The following is a 23,307-nucleotide window of genomic DNA, read 5'->3' on the forward strand; positions in this document are numbered from 1 at the left end:
AAAAAAGCAATAGTTGCTGCTTTACAAGTGCATGATGTCACAAATTACCCCGAAAATGACAAAGATGATACAGTTTCGCCACAATCTTCGGAGGTCACTGGAAAAGAAGGCATGATTTGGCAGCGTGGCAGGAAGGCAGCAAACACTGAGCTGTTATTGGATGGAAGGGAGAGGTGTGAGGGAGAAGAAACGTGCTCAGAATAGAAAATCAGAACCAGTGATTTAATTCCTTTCCTACATCTGACTCTTTTTGTCTTCCTTCAACTTTAAGCTTTGTGGACACTTGGCTTACTACTGTCAACTTTTTTCTCTATTATGAAGCATTATTGAGGTCAACGTGAAGCCAAACACACCTGGCAAAATAAGAACTTCAATAAGTGTGTTATGCATTCTAATTTTTCATGACATTAAGCAAATTTTTGTCTATAAATGTATATTAATGCATGTATGTATGTGTGTGTATATATATTTCAGTTTATTTCTCTCTTCTTTCCACCCTCCCTCCTGCCCAACCCCTCCACAAAGCTTTATAATGAAGTGAATGGGCCCAGGTCAGGGACTGTGCAGGCAAGCTGGGTTCTGGTTGCCAGGATACAGCAGCTGAGCTCGTCTGGTTTTATTTGAACACCAAACAGGCTAGCTAGTTTGTTGCTTTGCTCTTCTTGTGAATCCCGTCCCTCCTTTTGCAGATATAACCGTGCAACAAGGAATGCATAAGTCAAATATTTACAAATTAGACACCCTGGCCAGATAGATATTTAAAGTAAAAAGAATAAAGTAAAAATGCAAGTGTTGTTTATATGTGGTTTTTATTTCCAACTTCTTTATATCTTGTTATTGTTATTATTGCGTTCCAACATTCCAAGTTCCCATTAAAAGTTGATTTAGCAACTCTCATGTAATCTTGTTCGCTAGGCTGAAGATTAGTGTTTAAAATCTTGTTGTTTACTGTTTGTTATAGCAGCAAAATGGGTCATTTTTAGTGTAAAAGAGGTACTTGAAAATGTACACACTTTTATATGATTTATTAACGTATCCTTTTTCTAGTGTACTCTTTGGATTTTTGTATATTTCTCAGGGTCATTGAAAACTAGCTATTAAACAGGGTTAGTGGTTCAACACTTGCAGCATCACTGATATTTTAGAGACGTCTCTTTAAATCGGCGACTTTATCTGCCGACGTGTCCTCATGTCTGCACAGCTTCCTCACTATTGAAGCTATTGAAGATGTTTTGAAGTTTTAACTTTATAAAGTTCTCCTCCGCCTGAAATCTCTGCAAACGAAATGTTACGAGAGCAAATTCCATGACGTAATAATAGACTTTACTCCTCCTCCAGCAGGCTGTAATCCCGCCTGCTTTGTTTATGTAGCAAGTCTCTTGGAGGTGGAGACCAAAGAGAGACGCATCTTTTGAAATGAACTGTAAAGACCACGGTTAGGGTTGGTCCTATATTTAAATGAGTAACGTATCCCGATCGTGATCTTTGTTTTACAATGCTATCACTCTGTGTCCGGCAGACATTTGTTTATTACCTGGAATGTTTTGTTTTGGTGCTTCATGCCAATCTGTGTGTTCAATAGACCGGGAGGTCCCGCTTAGTTACAAATATAGGACTACAGTCAGCTGATTTTCTATTTTATCAGGGGGGGGGGGATTTTACGTCGATTCTGAATCATTGCAAATGAGATTAGCAACTCTTATATGATTGATTTTTGTTGCACAGACCTATTTAGCGTGGCATAATTGAGTCTGAGGTACATATCAGTCATGCAAGAAGCAGAAGGTGGCGTTCCTGCTCTTTTGCCCCACAGTAGTGTCGTGGGAAAGTTTCTTAAACACCAGGAAGGTGCGACTAAAACCTTCATTGAGAGGTCCTGTCGAGTGGTCAATATGAAACTAGCATCAGACACACAGACCTACTATTTTATATATGTATATATAGATGTAAAGGCAAATAGAAGCTGTGGTCAGCAAATGATAATAGCCAAAATGCCAATGTGCTATTTATTTGTATACAATTGTGCAATATGCAGTGCGTATTGTATGTACTTGTGTATGCAGAAGGTACCGACTGAAAGTGATCAGCCGATCCCTCCTCTCAGCAGCTGTGTTGTTCAGCTGTCGGTGTGGAATATTTGAGGTGTGTTGTGCATGTGTGCGAGAGGAGCAATATGTTGGGAGTGGCTTAGGGCAGAGACAAACTACTACCTTTTTATCTCTTTGCCTGCGTGTCACTTTTGTGTTGGTGGCCATCTTTTATTACGTCGAAATTCAGAGAACAAGCATAAATATTTTAATTTCCAATAATGAGCTTTGGTTTGTTCGGTTGTCTTGAACTTGACGTCACAGTTTGTTTGCACTGGCTTCCAAGTTGTATATTGAATAGACTTCTGAGCTCATCTGGTCTTTTCTAAGGGCAGGTTTAACATCTGCCACCCTCCCAGAGTAATTAGTTCCTTGTTTTCGTTGTTCTACACTTTTTTTCTCTGCCGTGAACTGTCATTTTCTCTCTTTGAAAAGTTGGACACATGTTTTTCTTTATTTTTCTGATCTGGTGAAACATCAATTGCCAGTGGTTCACTGCAATATAACTATGTCTTTGTTTATGTTTACTACAACTGCATGAAGCTAATTGACCAGTGCACTTTAATAAGTGTATAATAATTACTGAAATTACAAAGTGGCTTGTAATTATAGTTTGCTTAATTTCTATTGGGGAATGTAAGTAAGTAAGTAATTTGAATTTATATAGCGGTTTTCCAGACCGGGGTCACAAAGCGCTTAAACAATCAAAACTGTATTTACAGTTCAACTTTAATTTGCTACAAACCAGATGAACTTAAAAATAAATAATGATTTTAATTCACACTCAATTAATTGTTTTGATTATAAGTAAATGTTTTTTTTTAATGTTAGTATTGGGTCCTACATTTCATCATATATAGGTGAAAGCATAACAACTTACTTGCAAGCCTCAAAGCTATATAACCAGTCAGTCTTGGTTGTACATATAGACACATCACTCACAGGAGATGTATCACCTGAATGTATCTGTGCTACATCATTCAGTAATTTATGTTTATTATTAAACTGACATGTTCTATATTGTCCCTTCAACCGCCTGAGAATGTAGCGTGTATGTTTGGCGTGCCAGCCAAGTGCCTTTCTGCAATATCCACCCCTCATAGTATTCCCAAAATAGTTGCATGATTGTTTTTCCAGAATCCCTGATGACCTAGTTTGAGCTGCGTGTGTTACTACACATTTCATTTCTGAGGATGGTCTACTTTCGCACCCATTGTGCCTTTTTTTTTAGTGATTGATGGAGGAGTCCTGGAGAATTAGTCGGTAGGTGACAGCCGGGGGAATATTTAACCCCTAATTCTGTACATCTCTGGGTAGCTAGATAGCTGTTTTGACTCGGCTGACTTTACTGGATGGATATAAATAGCAGTCTTTGAGTAGGATAACTGTAGGGGGAGGGAAATGGGTGGGGGAAGGGGAGAATGAAGTGGCGCCAGGGAAGATAGGAGTGCCAATGTCTCAGTGAACGAGAAAAAAAATGATTCAGCCATGGTTTCATCTGTTCACCCACTCGGTCAGTCACAAGGATAATTACACTTGGTTGCATTTAGAGGAGGAAGGGCATTACAAAGCATAGAATGAAGGAATGGAATGCATGATTAATGTATGGTTCTGTGATGCAAAAGGCCTCGGTTTATGAAATAAGGTACCACTGCTTGCTTACACTGTACTGGAATGTAGACTTTGAAGTCATAGTAACATACACTCATTTTACATACGCAATTACTTGACCGTTAGATCCCAGAACTTATTCCACTGTTGCCCATTGGCCATAACTTACAAAGCACAATTTGGTAAATTAAATATATTTACTGCCCAACGCAGTTTTACTTCCAATCAGTAAAGTCAATAGTAGTGGGTGATATGACCTGAAATGATTACATAATTGTGGTGCAAAAGCACTCAAGCAAACACTCTCCACCTACTTGTTGCTCTGGTTATTTAAAGAATAAGGATTTATTTATTTTTTAAAAAACACGTGATATACTGTATTTGTGGCTGGAGGGTCAGAAAGAATGTCAGAAATTAAATTATTAGAAAATGGTATCATTTTGCAGCTGTGTTTTGGCCCGTTCTTTTGCTTTCTGCTGGTAGTAGATGTTTACTTCCTCCAGTAAGTTACATCTCAGACTCATCATCTGCCTTAAATGTGTATGTGCGTTTACTTTGAGGCTGGGATGTATCAAAGCAAAACATATATAATTACGATTAACCATAGTATTTATGTTATTATTTATACGTTATTGCAAAATCCTTTTGGTGGCTGAAATTGTGACTATAAATATAATAGTGAATTGTGTTGTCTCACAGTCATTGTTTATTTAGCTATAAAGTCTGAAATATTTTTAAATTATCGCAATACAGCAACCAAACCATCTTGTTCTTCAAGTTTTGTACTGAACCCTCATGTGTGGCTTTTTGCTACAGCAATAAACACATCAGATTTTCTTTTATGGACCTGTTTTTTTGTTATCGCCCAGTCTGAATGCCATCCTGTCTTGTCCATCCCCTAGAGTCCCGGTGTAATGGTAGAAAATTGAGTGCTTGATGTACCACTAATGGCTGCAATGTCTGGCACTGTGCAAATGTATTTTAAAAGAAACTCTGAAGCAAAGTGCTTACTTGTTGTTATTTTGTATTTAATAATTTTCATTAATACAAATGAATCCCTTTTCTTTGTTGCAGACGGTTGATGACGATGCAATGGCAGCGTGAATGAAGCTTGGCGTGGGGAGAGCTGAACGATGCCCAAAGGTGGGGGTTCTAAAACCCCCCAACTGGACCACTTCCCACTCAACACCGATATGGTGGAAAAACAGAGTGGGAAGAAGGTAAGATTGGAAAATTAATATACATCACATATTCACAACACAGAGATTATTCAAGATTGTAATGTGAACCTCAACATAAGTAGCTCAAGAGAATGTTTAATTATTGTGTACGTTTGTTTCATTTTAGAAATCTACCCAGTTAACTGACGTACACAATTTTGACGTGAATTAATTGTCACTTACAGTGACTTTCCCTCTTGTAATGAAACCTCGACAAGAACAATTATTTAAAAAAAAAAAAAGTCTATGTCAAGTATGTTTTAAGCTTAGCAAAAGCTAACATGCTACACAACCAGGAAATACTTGAGTGTCTACTGTCTACTACAAAGAATACTAACCTAGTTTTTAACTAAATAAAATTTCGTGTTTTTGAACAAGAAAACTAAAAGATAAAAATGTATCATCTCAGAAATCGTCATATATTAATGACAGAACTGTCTCTACTAAGGCAAGTGCAAGACAGTTTGTTTCTCATCTTTGATATTTGTTGTGGCTGGAGAAAAATGTTGAAAAAAAGATGAACAGTGATGGATTTATTTGAGTCATATTGTGCTACTACTTTCAAAATCGTATTCATCAGCATTTGTCAAACCACCCTGGTTATATATTGCTTACTCAAATTTTGGAATCATAACTTTAATGTGTTTGTTTATTTTGCTTTTGATAAGATGCGACTTTATGTCTTCAAAATAAAACGGCCTGCCCCCAAACGCCAATGCAAGGAGGAGAATAGAGGTGCAGCTTATGCAGGCTTAGATTTACAGTCCTCTGCAAAGGATTGCATCAGACTTTGGCATGAAGCAAAGGAGGGAGGGAATGAAGTGCACAGGGTTGGGTGGAAAACATTAATGAACAAGACAGCATTACGACTAGACCACCAGGCAGTGCATCTCCTCAAGAGGGTTTCTATAAAATCATCACATTGTAATCTTTCGTTTTAAATCCTGCTAAAACCAGAAGAAAACCGTTAATTTGAATTCGCTTTTTACAGAAGAACCCACATTACTGTTGTTTGTCCTCCTCCTCGAATATTGTATCATACATTTGTATTTGTATAACGTTTGGTTATTTTGAGTCAGAGATGCCGACAAAGGGTGAAGTGGGAATGTGATCAGCTCACACGTTGTACCATGACATCATAGTCTTATGACTGGGGCAGGGCAGGGGGAGGAGTTCAAGCAAACCGATACATAATGTTAAACCTGCCCTCGGGATAGAGAGAATTGAACAGTGGACAAATAGTAGGAAGGAGTGATATAATCCAGTATATGCTGTGTCTAAATTAATGGTTCACGACACGTTATTAAAAAGAAATGTTATCATGTGTCCTGATACTATCCTTCGCTATTGTGGAATAAACATAAATATTAATGTAATTGATACTACTAAGCCAGATCACAAAAATAATGCAAGAAGTATGTCCATCTGTTGATAGCAGATAACTTTCATGATTGTGATAGTGATTGTTTCCAGCAGCTGTAGACCACAGAGCAGAGCATACATAGTGGAGCCACTCCTGGTGCCTGGCTCTTCGGGCTATGGAATATGGAGAGGGAGTGATGGAAATATCTTTCTTAAAAGCCATTAATGGCCAAAAGGCTTATGTCGGCTAATACAAACAAGAAAAAGTAGATGTTTAAATTCCTTTGTCCTCTGATAGGATCATTCAAAATTTTAGTTATTCATGTAAATGTTTTGTTTTACAAAGAACTGTACAAATATATACTCATTTCATGCTGTTAACTGTATTCCTTCATTGGTGTGTCTCGCAGGATAAAGTATTGTCAAATAAGACGCCAAAATTGGATCGCAGTGATGGGGTCAAGGAGATGAAAGAAAAGGCCCCAAAAAGGAAACTGCCCTTTACTGCTGGAGCCAATGGAGAACAGAAAGATTCTGACTCGGGTAAGACAATTAATTGTAGTGATGGGAGTCGTTGTGCTTCGGCTTTTCCAAATATTTACTTCAAACGACTCTTCTGCTGCAGTCTCCAACAGCAGTGTGGAGTAATGTTTAAACTTGTGTAAAGGATGAGTTAATTGGATTTTTGAGTCGTCATTTTATCAAGTAATTTATTCCTCTCTATTAACTGATCACATGTAACTGTTCATTTACTCTCATAGGGTTGTCAGTTGTCTGTTAAAGTTGCTTTTAGTGTTAGAACCAAACAGTAGTAGTGGTTTTAGTATATGAAATGTGAGCTTTTCCGTTATCAGTAATAATTGTTATCATAGAAATGTTATCTTACACTTCCTTAGGGCCCACTATCGATTTATCACAAATGTTGTTAAAATCGACTTCCTTATGATGCTAATCAATTTGACCTGTACTGTGTATATTATATATGTTGTTTTATTTTTTATCTATTATTATTTTTGGGATTCTTTCTTAGTCTTGATCTGGTAAGGTTTAAATCCAGCAAGTTGAATTAAATTTAAAAAGTTTGTTTTAAGAATATGGGACATGTGATGCCTATTTGTTGATCATCATACTTTAAGAAATAATATCAGTCAAAATAAACGTCTTTCCTTAAATTAGTGTTTAAGAGGGTAATATTCTTTCCTTCATACTCAATCAAATCAAATACTATATGCCAGCTGAACGTGTACTTTAGTTCATCTCTTTGCAATTAACAAACATCCTGTTGGGCACTTCCTTTCTTCTCTGCTTAACTTACTGTTTGTGTAGTTTAAACTAGTTTCATAGCATTGTTGCATTACAACATGCAACTGTCGGATATATCTGGTTGAGCTGGTTTGAGTGGTTCTTCTAGAGTGTTGACTTACCAAAACGGTTTATTCATTTGGCGGTATAGTCTCTCTTTGTTATTTATACACTTGTTGTTCCCCTTTCGGGCTCGGAGAAGGAAGTGCTATTCAGAAATGCAGTAAATATTTCAAAAACTAATGAGCGAAACTGTAATTTGATTTTGTACTTTATAGTTTTACCTCATTATTTTTCTGTAGATGCATTGATGCAGAAGCTGTTGAGAATGATATTAAATCTTTACCAGAAAAATATTGGACTTGAACAGGAAGTGGTCAAGACTTAACTCTGACTCTTTTACTTGTTGTTTTTTTTATTCTAGGATTTTGTAATGACTTTGGTTCACTCTGAGCTTGACAATGCTGAGGAATGAGCTCTTGAATTACACTAATTAAAGTAGTCTTCTCAAGTTATTTTTGTTCAGTTGTTTTTCTCACCACATCTGGAATTCTGGTTGGGAGTCAAAGTGATCGTTTTATGAATGAAGTCGATCGTCAACAAGATATTCACCTGTTTTTAACCCCTTTATCTTGTCATCTGACTGAGGCCCTGAAAGTGTTTCCGTGAACTGTTTTTTGTTTTTTTTATAACTGTCCTTCTAACTTGTAAACATTCCCTGAAAAGGCTAGCTAAGCACTACTTTGTTCTGCAGCTCAAAAAAACATGTTTGGACTGCTTCTGTGGTTCCCGCTGTTAAAAGTCTAAGCAGAAGGAATGTGTCTAAATGGCAGAAGCATTGTAGAACGTGAGAGTATATCAAAGAGGGGTGGGGGAACATTAGCTGTAAGTGTTCACAGATGTTAGCGAAAGTTCATCAGCTTGGTTCAAAAGACTGGAAAATATTTTTCCCCTGGAAAGCTTTTCGGCCTCCACCGGAAACACAACAAGTTTACTCTTTACCTTATTTACTTGTGTTTGTGGCATAAGCAATGAGGGGATGTTAAAGATTCTCAGAGATCTCACACATTCGCTGTTGTTTGGTGCCTCAGTTCAACCATACTCCTTTATTATTAATTTCTATGCGCGTGTTGTGCTGTACTCAGACACATGGTACTATTATGGAAGCATTGTTTCTATAGCTACGTTCACTTCAAGGGGTCATCAGATGATATGTTGCCACTAAAAATAATTGCTGGGTGTGTCTTTGTGGAACAGCTGCTTTTGTCAGACAGCAGCATGTCTCCAGTCAGCCTGGCAGACAAGCAACCAGGCATGTGGTGACCTTGGCAAAGCTGTGTGGAATTGAAATGTACACCAACTATTTCATAACATCTGCGTTTCTGCCAAGTCACTCCCTCTCCACCATTCATGCTGATTGGCTTCGGAAGGAACATAAACATTCTTCCTCCCTCCTCCTTTCTCAAAGGTGCAGCTGAATAATTCCATCAATAAACATGATGTATATCGGGAATATACATTTTAATATGCAACAGTATGCTGTAATGACAATCTTATAGTCCATCCCTTTTTTAAACAGCCATTTGTTCTGGCCCCCATGTGTAAAAACAAACAGTGAAGTACAGTAGCACGACTGAATCAACTCAGTGTGGAGTAATTGGTATGTTTATATTTTCAGAAAAACCAGGTCCAGAGAGAAAGCGCATCAAAAAGGAGCCTACTAACACCCGGAAAGCGGGTCTGCCGTTCGGAATGGGGATGCCTGGGATCCGGGCTGGGTACCCCCTCTCTGAGCGGCAGCAGGTGGCCTTGCTCATGCAAATGACAGCTGAGGAGTCCATCAACAGTCCAGGTGCGTGCTTTTCATTGCAACCACGTCTTGTGTTGTGTGCAAAGAGAGGTTTCAAGGAGGATTTTCCTTCGGGTTTAGTTTGTTGCATAGAAACATCCATCGTTCTGAACGTACATACAAGAAATTGTAATTTATAAGCTCAGACATAGCAGTGTTGGGGGATCTGTTCAAATGTTGAAATAAGATTAGGTTTATGATTTTACCTGTGAGGTAAATGATAAAAATCAACCAGATCAGATCTTGATTGTGGTGTTTTATTATCTTGTTTACGTAACTGTTTTTCTTTTTTTTATCTCATACCCATTATGGACTTGGTTTGGTGAGAGCTAATGTGTTGTTGCTATATTTTTGTGTCTGCTATACCTTATTGTCAATCTTTTTTCTTCCTCTAGGCATAGATTTAATTTAATATAATTGAGCTGTTATTAAATCCAATCTGAATTAAAAGCTTTGCTAACAAAATCATAGAAAAAAGCACTGTTTGACATTGTTTATTTTGCTCGTAATTGTGATGATTCAGTAAAAGCTAAAATGTTACCCAAAACCTCTTGTCAATACCTTAAGGAATACTGCCACCTCTTGGCGCCCAGCAGGAAGTTCAGATTAATTTCAATGGCAGGCTTTGCTGAATCACATGCCCGATCCATGGAGTATCATGTCGTAGGAAATCAATAACCAACAATTCTCATCGACGTATGCCTGCAGACACAACACCAAAGCACCCGTCACAGTCCAGTCTGGGTCAGAAGGGAACGCCAAACTCCGCAACCAAAACCAAAGACAAAGTGAATAAAAGAAACGAAAGAGGCGAGACACGGCTGCATCGAGCAGCGATCCGTGGGGAGGTACGCCGCATCAAGGAGCTCATCAGCGAGGGAGCTGATGTGAATGTAAAGGATTTTGCAGGTGAGAGAACACATTCTTACAGAGGATTCCAGGCAATCTATTGCTCCTCAAGATTTGCACGTTACATTAATTTTCCTTTTTTTTGTTTTTTAAGGCTGGACTGCATTGCATGAGGCTTGTAACAGGGGATACTATGATGTGGCGAAACAGCTGCTGGCAGCAGGAGCAGAGGTCAACACCAAGGGTCTGGACGATGACACGCCTCTACATGATGCATCGAATAATGGACATTTCAAGGTTTTTAATCTCATAAGTTTATATACATTTGTTTATCATACGAAGCTTCTAACACATTAACTTTGATCGTGTCTTTGTAGGTGGTCAAGCTACTATTGCGGTATGGAGGGGACCCGTGTCAAAGCAATCGAAGGGGTGAAACACCGTTAAAAGTTGCCAACTCTCCAACAATGTTGAATTTGTTATTGGGGAAAGGAACTTACACTTCGAGTGAAGAAAGTTCATCAGGTATGTATCGGTTGAATCACTTTTATACATATATGGTTATGACAACCATCATCAGCTTGTTGTTGTCAGCTTTAAAAGCAGCAGGAGCCAGCTGTACATTATCATCTCATCCTCCTCTATCGCTGGGTTCTTTCAGGATTTCATTGGTTCGTCAGCTGTAGAGGACATATTGACTACTGCCTTCTACTGGCTGGAGGTTTAAATGCAACAACAAAAACATAAATTGTATTTGACTTACACTTTATTCAAATATAAATAATAAAATAACTATGATAAAATTGAAAGAATATAATAGTTTTTAAAAAAACAATACAGTATCATGAATTTAAAAAAAAAATCTCTGTGTGATTTGGACCAAAGCTTCAACACACTATTCTCTGGCTTAACACACAAGCTAGCGATAAGAATATGCACAGATTCATGACATAGTGTCTTGAGTCTTTTGGTGCAGGAGTTTTATTTCATACTACCTCTAATTTTAATAAGGCTACTTAACTTTGTGGCTGCAGACTGTATTGAGCAGTTGTTGAAACCACTTCTTAGGATATTAGCCTTCTTAGGATATGGGTTGAAACTTGGTAACATTTCCATTTCAACCAGATGGTTCACCAAAGATGGATTGAACATGTTTTTTTTTTGTCCCGCTAATAAAGATAAATTCTTAATTGTACTTACTTTTATTTTTCAGAATCTTCAGAGGAGGAAGACGCTCCTTCATTTGCTCCATCCAGCTCTGTTGATGGCAATAACACAGACTCAGAGTTTGAGAAGGGGTTGAAATTGAAAGGGAAATTGATAGACGCTTCAAAATCTGCCGTCACACCTGTCAAAGACGAATATGAATTCGACGAGGATGACGAGGAAGAGCGCGTTCCACCTGTTGACGATAAGCACCTGCTGAAAAAAGACTTCCGTAAAGAAGTCATTACAAAACCTAACAACGTAATCGCCATACCCAAGATGGAAGTCAAAACCTATTCCAAAAGCAACTCGCTCACACCAAAGAAAGCTGTCAGGCGCATCATCTCTGACAGCAACAGTTCAGACGAAGATGACAGGACGTTGTGTTTCACACCCGCGCCCACACCTCGCCAACAGGCTCAGCAAACAAACGCCAAGACGAGAGAGACTGGCAATCTGAGCTCCAAACCGCAGAAGGACAAAAATAAAGTAAAAAAGAAGCGAAAGAAGGACAGTAAAAACAACGTCAGTAAAGAGGTCAGATTTGGAAAAGTAAATAACAAGTTCTGTACATCTGACTCAGACTGTGGTGATATGGAGAGTGAGGACGACAAATGCTCAAACAGCATGAAAGACTCTTCTCTCACGAGCCTAAAGGAGTCGTCTGGCTTTAATGCGTGTTCTTCATCCTCGCATGGAAACATCAACTCTCAGAAACAAGCACCATCACTAGCAGAACAGCATCCAAAGCAGTGGAGGACAGATGGCTGGAAGACGGTGTCATCGCCGACATGGTCTGATGTTAGTTCTCTATCGGATTCTGTCAGGACTAGACTGTCCAGTGAGTCTGACTACTCCTCAGCGGATTCCAGTGTAGAGTCCGTGAAGCAGGTTAAGAGGAAAGCGCAGGACAACAAAAAGAAAAACAACAACGTGCACAATAACACAATAGACAAGAAGATTTCTGATCTATATAAAACCTCCAATGCAGAGAGTGCGGCTTCCAAAACGGATATGGATGGGAAGGTGCTAAAAAAGCATAAAGTGAAGCATAAACACAAAAACAAGGAGAAGGATAAAGCTCCTAGTTTAGTACTAAATCAAGACATGAATGAGAAATTTGTCAAAAGCTTTTCCTTCGATTTTGAAGATTCAAGGCAAGGCAAGTCCTTAATCGGCGAGTCGGATTCTCCAGGTGAGGGTAAAATCAAGTTGTCCAAACATGATAAGGACCATTCGAAAAAAGAGGATCGTGTCTCCAAAATTAAATCGGAAGACAAAGATTGGTCCTCAGGAAAAGACTTGCATAGAACGGTTAAAGAGGAGAAGGTTAAGAAAATTAAAGACTCTGTCAAAGACAAAACAAACAAGGAGGAGAGGGAAAAGCCTGTGAAGTCTGACAAAGAGAGAAATACAAAAGAGAAGCCTAAGGAGGAAAAACAAAAGGCTCACAAGGAAGAGAAAAAGAAAAAGTCCAAGGAGAAGCTCTCAAAAGTGGATCGGAAGAGTGAACCAAAAGAAGACAAGCATTTAAAGTCGGATAAGGAGAAAAATGCTAAGGAGGACAAGGATAAATCTAAGAAAGACAAAACACAGAAGGAGGATTCAGAGTATGAGAGCTATGATGTAAACAATCATTTTCTTAATCTGGAAGACACAAAGCTCAGTGTGTCAGATGACCACCACGACAGGTGGGGCTCTGAGATGTCCTCTGACTCCTCCTATGGAGAAGACAGCTGGGATGCACCTGTCAAGGAGTACAAGGAATACAAAGCCAACAACACGGTCAAATTAATTGTGGAGACTGTAAAAGATGAGCCGAGGAGAAAGGAAAATAAGATCAAGGAGAAGAAGTCGGACCACGTCGACAAAAGATCGGAAAAAGAGGTCACATCCAAAAAGAAAGACAAGGAATCATCAGAAAAGCCAAATGAGAAGAAGAAAGATTGGTCAGATAAACAAAAAAATAACTCTAGTTACTCTGTGGAGAAAGAAAAGAAGCGCAAAGAGTCCACCGAAATTATAAAAGACAAAAAGGAGAAGGAAACTGTTGAGAACTGTCGAGAGCGAAAAGACTCTTGTGATTTCATGAAGGAAAGAAAAGATGTTAAAATCAAGCAAGAGCCAAGAGATGACTATAACAGTGATGCATTTTTCAAAGACATAGAGGCTGTCAGTAAATCAGAAATCAGGGAAAGAAACCATTCTGGGAAAGAGAAGAAGGGTGATGGCATTGAGAAACGTGAGAAAACTAAAGCTGACAAGCATAAAGAAAAAATAAAAGATAGGGGAATTGAACAAGAGAAGGAGAAAAGTGAGAAAACCCCCAGTGAAAAAACTATTAAGGACATGGAAAGAAGTACCAAAGACAAAAAGGAAGGGGTCAGAGAAAAGCATAAAGAGTCACACGGCAAGGACAGGAAGATCTCATCGGACCAGGCAAAAGACAAGAAAGAAAAGCTCTTCCAAGACAAACATGCTGAAAGAGATAAGGATTTTCTGGAGGTGAAAAAGGAGGAAAGAAAACCTGAAAAGATCAGAGAGAAAACATGGTACAAAATAGCTGACATTTTCACCGATGAAAGTGACGATGAGGACAGTTACAGTACAGGCGTATCACTTGTGCCAGACTCCATTAGAAAAGACTCCACACCAGATCACGCTGAGCTTGATCATGTCGTCTCAGACAAAGGCAGAAAAACATCGGCAGAAACCAAACATAATGCAGATAAGGTAAAAGAAAAAGACCACAAAGAAAAGAAGAAGGAAAAGAGTACATTTGACACTGGTAAAGAGCGAAAGGGCTCTCTGGATAAACACAACAAAGACAAAAAGGATTCAGCGGATTTGAAATATAAGGAAAGAAAGGATAGAACGTCTGTTGAGTCAAACCAAGACAAGAAAAACAAGCAGAAGCTGATTGATAAAAGGGAGCCTAGTGAAGAAAAGACAAAAAGTAAATATAAACTTGAGCATTCTAAGGAGCGAAAACCTTCCAAAGGCAGTGGGGAGAACGAAAAGTCCTTATTAGAGAAATTGGAGGAAGAGGCTATGAATGACTACAAAGATGATTCTAATGACAAAAACAGTGACATCTCTTCAGATAGTTTCACTGACAGGGGACACGAGCCTGTTCTCACAAGTTACTATGACTCCATCCCTCTGGCCGATCTCGCCGAGGACAGGAGAGACTCCTTAACAATATCTACTCCGCAGGATAAGTTCCGAGAAAAGGAGAGACACAGACATTCCTCTTCGTCGTCTTCAAAGAAGAGCCACGACAAGGATAAAGAAAAAGTCAAAAAAGAGAAGGTGGACAAGCGAGACAAAACTGAGGAGATAAGAGAATCTTATGGTCGAAGAGAGAGTTTACCTTTTGAGAAGGAGCCAATGCCTCTGGAGGCGGATCCCTACACATTCCCTTTCAGTGGAAAAGGTGACGGTGAAGATGACTTTGACAAAACGTTGGAGTTCGAAAAAGAGATGTCCAAAAAGGACAAATCAACTGTCATTATCAGCGACAGGATTAAAGACAAAAAGAAAAAGGAGAAACATAAGGATAAACTTAAAGAGGAGAAAACTAAATACATAGATGGTTTTGGATCATTCAAACACTCCAAAGATGAGGTCAAAACAGGATTGAAAGACCCCCAAATCAATGTTTTAAAAGAGCGATCAAAAGATGAAAGTCCAAAATATGATTTGAAAAAGGAAAGAAATCGAGACGCTTCAGACAAAGAAAGCAGAACCGACCACAGTAAATCCAAAGCGAAGGATGAAAATGAAAAGCTGTCTCAGTCAAAAGACGTTGGGCGAAAGGATAATCGTCCACGTGAAAAACTGTTGGTGGACAGTGATTATCAAATCACCAGTTTTGGCCAGATGTTGAGTCTCAAAGATCAGGAGATCGAGGAACGACATAAAAGACACAAGGAAAGAATGAAGCAGATGGAGAAGCTCAGACCCAAGTCTGGAGACCCTAAACTCAGGGACAAAACCAAGTCTACGGAGGAAGTGCGGAAAAACCGTAATGAGCTCTCTAAGAAGTCAAACAGTCTGGAGTCAGGCCTGAAAGAGAAAAAGCTAAAAGACATTGGTCTTTCTGCTCAAATTGTATCGCCTACTGGGAAGATTCCGCCCACTGAAACTTCAAAGGACTGGATTGTAGGACAGCAAATCAAAGAGAATCTTCCTGCTTCTCCAAGGCCAGATCAGAATAGGCCGACCGGTGTTCCTACACCAGCCCCAGTTATCTCGTGTCCCAGTTTTGAAGACGTAATGCAAACTCCACGGACACCCTCTTGTAGTGCAGAGGACTACCCTGACATTATGCTGGATGGACTTGATTGCCAAAATTCATCAGCTATGACGATGTCCATGAATGCTTGCTCACCATCCTTTTTCGAAAGGTAATGGAACTCTTGATTGTTGTGTTGGCTGCTCCAAAATGATCTTATGTTGTGGTGTAATTTAACATGTTTTCTTGTTTTCACCCAGCAGGTATTCAACCTCGCAGAGTTTTCAGGAAGGAACCTGTCCTACTCCAGCCAAGAACCTTCAGCTGCCACTTGTCAGCCGCTCCGGAACATCTGATGTGTGTCGTCCTCTGGAGGAGGAGTTTAAAGCTGAAGCAGACAAGTTTCTTCGACAGCAGAGTGACCCTGCTGAATTTACTCAGTCTGCGTCCTTACAAGTACTGGAAGAGAAATCCTCATCTGTGGAAAGATTGGACTGCCTGTCGCCCTACTTTTCTCCCATCCGACTGTTGTCTCCTCGAAGGGAGCCAACACATCCAACGGCAGATGTGGCATCACCTTCAATTGCTGGAACGGAAAGCAATGACCATCACCCTGACAGCGTGTACAGCAGTTTTCTGCCAAAACCGTCGACTCCGATCCATAGACCAGATCCCCAGGAGCCTTGCTTTGACATCGCTGCACCACCCACCCCAGCGCCTGCTGCTCTGCCACCTTTGGATATTGACGATATATCGGAGCCACTTCACAGTGAGCCTAACCTGGTGTTATCCGATCTTCCCTCTGTAACCAGGGACCAACGGGAAGATGAAGAGGAAAATGATGTTGATGTAGATGAGATGAAGGATCCAGATCAGTGTGCTATGGAGGATTCAGAGCCAGTCAGGGAATGTTCATACTCACCTGAAGCTGAGGAGCCCCTGAGAAAGAGCTGGTCTCCAGGTCCCCCAGCATCTGAGGTCCACAGGCTGACTCCAGTCCATTCTTCTCCTACCCAAGTGGAAAACTGCTTTGACCACAACCTGGGCTGGAACACTGAGATGGATAAGTCTCCTCACAGAACATATGGAGAGATAGAGGCTGCAGTCTCTAAAATCACGAGTCCTTATTCTCATTCGGATGACATCCAGCACATCTCAGTACATGCATCCATTACTCCACCTTATGCTACGTGGAATAGATGGCATAAAGAAGAACCAGAGGACTTTGATGAGCAAAAAGGAGCTGTCGCTGATATCCCGTCTCCAGAGCGGCCCGACACTGCCTTGGATGTGGACCAAAGCTTTTTAAACACTTCTTCATCTTCCGCAAGGTTAGAGTCTTTCTTCCCGATCTGCAGCAAGCCCAGCATTGAGGACTGTCACCAGATCGAGAAAGAGCCAACATGTGAACCAAACATCAGACAAGTCACACATGCCTTTAGTGATACTGCAGATGGCCACATGACCCTGGCAGTGGCGCCAGAACCTGTTGTTCCCTGGGCAGACCCTTTCTCTGCTGATACTGATGAATTGGATGATCTCGGACCGTTTTCCCTGCCAGACCTTCCACTCCCAGACAAGTCTGAAGAAACGGATCCCCAAGTACCAGAGCTTGCTGAACACAAGGATGTAACTCCCCATATTGTGCACACCATCGCCGAAGTGGAAGACCCGGACATTATGGAGGTTGGCCTCCCAAGCTACGTTAAGACCACATGCCGCGTTGAAGACCTTGGACTTCGGCAAACAATGTCTCAAGACTTGGTTGTCCCGTCACCACATGGAAACTTTCAACAAGAATTGGACCCTGATCCTCAGAGTGTCCCTATCAGTAACGTCTTAACGTTTCCACAGCCAGGCAGCATACTGGAAAGAAAGGTGCACTATGCAAGTGCTGATGAGTCCGCAACAAATTTACTGTATTCATCCATGAAAGAAGATGCGAGTCAGCAGCAGCAGCAGCAGCAGCAGCAGCAGCAGCAGCAGCAGCAGCAGCAGCAGCAGCAACAACAACAACAACAACAACATCACATCCAAATTCCTTCTTTGACTGAATCATTGCAGCTGCCACTAGAGTCTGTGTCTGATGTCAAGGCTGAGTTGACACAGGAGACACCTGAGCCAGAGGCAGTACCCACGACATGCAGTCCTCTTCCTGATCTCCCAGAAACGGTCTCTCTCCCCAGCACAGTGGAACTACCAGACACTCAGGAGACGATATCTAGGCTGGCCACGATAAACATGACCACTGTGCCCATTCCCTCAGATGTCCCGAAGAAGGTAGAAGAAATTCCTCAAAGAATGACCCGCAATCGGGCTAAAAACAATCCATCCACTGCTGCTGTCCCTTCTACCTCCAGTATAATAAGCTCTTTGTCAACAGCCAACCCAGTTACAACATGTCCAGTAGTAAGCATTAACCTGACTCAAACCAGAATGCCGACTCCCACGACGGCCACTAGCGTGTCGGCTCTGAAAAAGGAGAAGGAAGTCGGACTTAATGTTTCCTCCATGGGTGCTAATACAACCCCAGCTGTGACCGCTTTGGCTTCAGTGACGGCATCTGTGGTTCTTAGTAAGACAACTAAAGGGCGCCATCCAGTGGATGATGAAGAGTCTCAAACTCAGCACCCCAGGAAAAGGAAGTTTAGAGGCACCAACCAGCAGGTCCAGGTCCAGCTGGTAAACACAGCCATGCAACAAACCAGGGAAATGATACAGCAGACTTTGGCGGTTGTAGTCAATGCCATTAAGCTGGATGACATTGAGCCTTACCACAGCGACCGGTCGAATCCCTACTTTGAGTACTTGCAGATAAGGAAGAAGATCGAGGAGAAGAGGAAAATCCTCTGCTTCATCACTCCACAGGCCCCTCAGTGTTATGCTGAGTATGTGACCTACACCGGCTCCTACCTGTTGGATGGAAAGCCCTTGAGCAAACTTCACATCCCAGTGGTACGTAAGAGTTTCTTTTTTCAAGTTATGTCTCTCATCATAACTCTTCAATGCTATGTTCTTGGAATACAAGATACTTTGTACGAGTGCAAGCAGTCATGTGGTAATGTACCAAACATTAGATTATTAGGGGAAAAAAACGTGAAGGGAATTACATAAGGTGGTTTGAAGTACATGACGTGTATTTGTTTTTTAAATGGGACATCTGTGCAAACAGTCATTTTGTTATGTTCTGTCTTTCAGATCGCTCCACCTCCATCTCTGTCGGAGCCTCTGAAGGAGCTCTTCAGACAACAGGAAGCTGTGAGAGGGAAGCTCAGGTTGCAGCACAGCATAGAACGGGTGTGAATTCTATTTATTCTTAAAAAATTGTTTGCCCCGTGTGATGTTGGTACACATATATTTTTAAGTTGGATTTGGAGGAAATGGAAAATAAGGCTAATTTGTACCTTAGAACTCTTTTAATGCCGTCTATTGTCTTTAAATCATGGTCTCTTTTATTTTTTCGGTGTATTGCAGGAGAAGCTCATCGTCTCGTGTGAACAGGAGGTTCTGCGAGTTCATTGCAGAGCGGCCCGGACAATAGCCAACCAGGCGGTACCATTTAGTGCCTGCACCATGCTTTTAGACTCGGAAGTGTACAACATGCCCTCTGAAAACCAGGTCAGTATCGATCACTTGGACCAGAAACGCGTTCGTCGAAGTCTTGTTTGTATTATAACTGGTTTTGTTTCCTCAGGCTGATGAGAACAAGTCTGTAAGAGATCGCTTCAACGCTCGCCAGTTCATTTCTTGGATTCAAGACGTGGACGATAAATATGATCGTATGAAGGTAACTTATTTCGGTCGCTCTGCACAGTCTGAGGAGTCGTAAAGCAGTTCTTTAAGATGTTTGTTTCTTCCAGACGTGCTTGTTGATGCGGCAGCAGCACGAGGCAGCAGCCCTCAATGCAGTACAGAGGATGGAGTGGCAGTTGAAGGTCCAGGAGCTTGACCCGGCCGTTCATAAGTCCCTATGTGTCAACGAAGTGCCCTCCTTCTACGTTCCAATGGTTGACGTCAATGACGACTTCGTCCTGCTGCCTGCCTGAGAACTCTCGCTCGATAGACAAGGACACAATTTCGTCTGATTCCATTATTTTCAGAGACTTTGTCTAATAGAGCAAATGGAAAGGGCTATCGAGTTGAAGAGAGGATTTTAGAGCGGTGGGTGGTATGCAGGAAAATAGTGCAAAACTTTGCCTCGATTACCTTCTGTACAGAAGGAATTCTGTTTTTACCGGGGGAAAGGAGAATTTACACAACTTGCACTTTCATCCTCAAAGGTTTTTATTCTTATTTTGGTCAGAGTGTGAAAAGCAATAACACTATTTGCTTTGATGCTCTGGCAATGGAACCCATCTTCTCAGTGCTTGGCTCAAATGAGTTGGGGACAGATTTATATTTTCTGCTAAAGATTTTAGTCCCCATCTCTCAAGACCTCTTGCGGAGATGGTAACCGGAGCGAGGTGTTTGAACGGTGTGGTGCCACCCGGGGTGAACTCCACAAGCTTGGACCTCTGTTGACCGGAACAACGTTGAGGTTCAGGACATCTCGGGGGGCATTAAGACTGTCCACACCATTATAAAATAAGAGCGGCGGGCCGAGGAAGCTACGAGCAGCCACCGAGAAAAGGGTGACCGTCACTTTTCCAGCAGTGACGGTTCCCGCAAAACTGCGACAAGTTATGGAATATCATCCAGGGTTGCTGAAGCGTGTGTGCTGGTCTGAGAGGAAAAGACTGATCCTGCCACTGCCTCTCAGCCTTGCAATGGAAAAATGAATCGCCGAGGACAAACCGGAGTGTTCTTCAGCGGCCACATTTATTCCGACACGAACTCCACAGCCAGCCACGGATGGATGGAGTGTGCACCAGAACACCGAGGAGACACAAGTCTAACGAATGTTGAGATTCAAAGAAACTATGGAGAGATATTGAGGTTTGGCAGGAAGAGAGAAATATTGTCGTTTATTTCTTTACTTGGGCATTTCATTGTTTTCCGGGGAAGTGACTTGAACACTACAGAGCCAATATTAGTTTAATGGAGAGAAAAAACAAAAAGAAAACTGAAAAAAGTTGTATTCCGTAAATGATGTACAGTTTTTATATTCGTTAACCAATGTATTCTTGCTGCCTTCTAGATAATTTATTTTGCCACACATTACTGCACAGTTGTAAATAACCTATGTACTGTAATATCACTCAGTTACGTGTAAAGAAAAAAGACAAAATAAATAAAAATTATCTTTTTATGTACAGTTCACTTTTAGGCAGCACTTTCCCCTCATATCCATGGGCCAAAATCTGTACATTCTGTTAAGCGCTTCTCAGTCATTTGCGTGTCCCAAACAAACACCCAAGTGGCCGACAGCGACCCCCTCTGGATTTAACCGTATAGTTCCACAGATGTAGCAAAATATATGTTAAGGGTTTATTTAAAGAAGACAGATTATTATTATTATTCGTTGCTTTACTACACAATTGTATCAGAAAAATATCGAACCAAGAAAATGCCTTCTTCAGTGAACGAAAAAATGTACTCATCATCGGGCAAAGTCATAGATGTGTGTGGGTGTGATGAAAGTGTAGACACGTGTCATTCATGAACACCTTTTTCCGTTTTTGTTTTTTTTATTTAAATCTTGAATCTGGCCTGAAATCGGTTATAATCATCACAAAAAATTGCATTCGGATTGTTCCGTTAATATTTCATCTCAATCTCGATTGTAAGAAATTCGACTCTTTCAAACTGATGTTTTAAATTTTATATAAATGCCGAAGAAAGTCAGACTTCTTGGTTTTTTTTATAAATTTTCGATTTTACATTATCCAGTGCATGGAGCCAGGTTTAAACCACGACAAAAGGTTCAGCATCAAACGAAGCATTTGTGATGATTATTATGTGATCCACCACACAGACTTTTGCCTTGTGTGTCATTTGAAAATACCAAAAGCTAATAAACAATTAGTTGAGCTCTGGTTTGTCTAGTCAAGTGCATTGGTTATTACCTATACACTGTGCAGACAACGTGGCTACAAATTTTAGTTGGCGAAATGAAAAACGACAGTTTTAAAATCTATATAGAGGCTATGTTATACGTGCCGATCTATGTTGAAATTAATAGATCCATGTGTATACATGTAGTCAAAAATTTGTTTTGTTCTTACACCGTGTGGAAATTCAGTTGTTTTTTTTTTGGTGTTATTCACAGTTTTATCTGGTTGGTTTGATTGTTTCCGTGTTTTAACTTTTCCTGTCCTTGTTTAAACGCCAGTGGCATGTCAATCGTGTTGCTTACAGAGCTGAATGTAAACCGTTACTATGCCCTGAACCGACTACACCCTCGCTATTGTTTACAAGATGTCAAATGTGTTTGTTTTCTTGTCACGTTTTTTTTTGTAACGATGGAAGCCCTGCCTTTGTTTGCTTTTTTTTTTTCTTTCTTTCTTTCTAACCAGTCGATTATCGCAACGCGAAGGCTTGAAATGGTGATGGACTCACTCAGTCGCACACTGACCAAACAACTTCTCATTTGTCCTGTAGTAGATGTAACACATCCGATCTTTGTCTTTTCTGCAGCACGAGCATTCAGCTAACAGTTATTTCTGGTTTATTTGAACAAATGCACGTCAGATGCACAGTAGAGCACTTGGCTGTGGTGATGCTAGCATGACACCACCTCAATCAGCAACATATTACCTCTACTCTCCTCACATTCAGTCATATTTGCGTTGTTGGTTTCTTTCAGGACGGAATTTCTCTTATTTTCAATGTAGGGAATCACGATTTCAAGCCTTTTATTTTTGTAGATCTCTCTCTCTCTCTCTTTTTTTTTCATGAGAAAAACCCCAGACTGTAGCTGTTCCATTGTTCCTTTAGGGTGGACTAACACAAAGCATGGAGAACTACTCTTTAAAATGATGAGAAATAACCTATTTATTATCATTTTTGTATAATTTTGTTTTTGTTTTTTTCCTGACATCTGTGGTATGTTTTAAGTTGAAGTTGGTCTCCGCTGTGTAAATTTTCCTTCTTGTAATGCGCGAAAGAGACACACTGTAAATAGATGTGTAAATAGAACCTCCCAGGACGTTTTGCACCCTCCTCTTTGTACTAGTCTGAAAAATTGCGTAGAATGTGGGGTTCTAACGGCACCGAGCCGCGTGCGCTCGTTGCAGGTGATTATGATGTAACAATGTAACTTTTTTTATTTGTAAAATGTAGTTTATTTGTGTACATATTGTTGGAGCAGCTAAGGGGCGGGGAGGGCGGGGTTTAATGACGGGGTTGTTGATGCTAGCGTCAGTGCTGTATCAGAAATCAGTACTTTCACCTTCAGCTGTTGATTTCCTGCAAAAAAATAAGTCAAAAAAACGACAAAAAAAATTAAAAAAGAAAGTGGAAAATAAGAAAGGATGGGACAAAAAAGACTCAAAGTGAAAAGTTAAGATTCTAAATTGTTATTTTCTACAGTTGCATGTACAGAGAGCGAAATAACTGCTGTTGTTCCTCAGAGATTATGTTCGTTAATAAAATTTTGAAATATTAATTCCATGCCTTTTTTCCCTTTTTGATGATTTTGTCAAT

General features: G+C 40.4%; 1 protein-coding gene across 2 annotated transcripts in view; it reads left to right on the forward strand.

Moving 5' to 3' along the window:
• ankrd11 (ankyrin repeat domain 11) overlaps window positions 1–23,269 on the forward strand; it is a 79,334-nt gene extending 56,065 nt beyond the window's left edge. Inside the window, exons 3-14 of one of the 2 annotated variants that reach the window (XM_087794023.1) lie at window positions 4,773–4,918; window positions 6,691–6,823; window positions 9,261–9,434; window positions 10,140–10,340; window positions 10,435–10,577; window positions 10,658–10,805; window positions 11,494–15,895; window positions 15,984–18,678; window positions 18,922–19,020; window positions 19,198–19,341; window positions 19,418–19,510; window positions 19,584–23,269. In XM_087794023.1, the coding sequence (XP_087650149.1) occupies window positions 4,832–4,918; window positions 6,691–6,823; window positions 9,261–9,434; window positions 10,140–10,340; window positions 10,435–10,577; window positions 10,658–10,805; window positions 11,494–15,895; window positions 15,984–18,678; window positions 18,922–19,020; window positions 19,198–19,341; window positions 19,418–19,510; window positions 19,584–19,769 (8,505 nt within the window). In that variant the 5' untranslated portion in view covers window positions 4,773–4,831 and the 3' untranslated portion in view covers window positions 19,770–23,269. The remainder of the gene's footprint in view (window positions 1–4,772; window positions 4,919–6,690; window positions 6,824–9,260; window positions 9,435–10,139; window positions 10,341–10,434; window positions 10,578–10,657; window positions 10,806–11,493; window positions 15,896–15,983; window positions 18,679–18,921; window positions 19,021–19,197; window positions 19,342–19,417; window positions 19,511–19,583) is intronic. The other variant, XM_087794024.1, reaches the window with a different exon arrangement.
• Window positions 23,270–23,307: the final 38 nt, after the last annotated feature.

This window comes from Callionymus lyra, chromosome 6, assembly GCF_982586985.1.
Source record: "Callionymus lyra chromosome 6, fCalLyr1.hap1.1, whole genome shotgun sequence".
NCBI classification, from domain to species: Eukaryota; Metazoa; Chordata; class Actinopteri; order Syngnathiformes; family Callionymidae; genus Callionymus; species Callionymus lyra.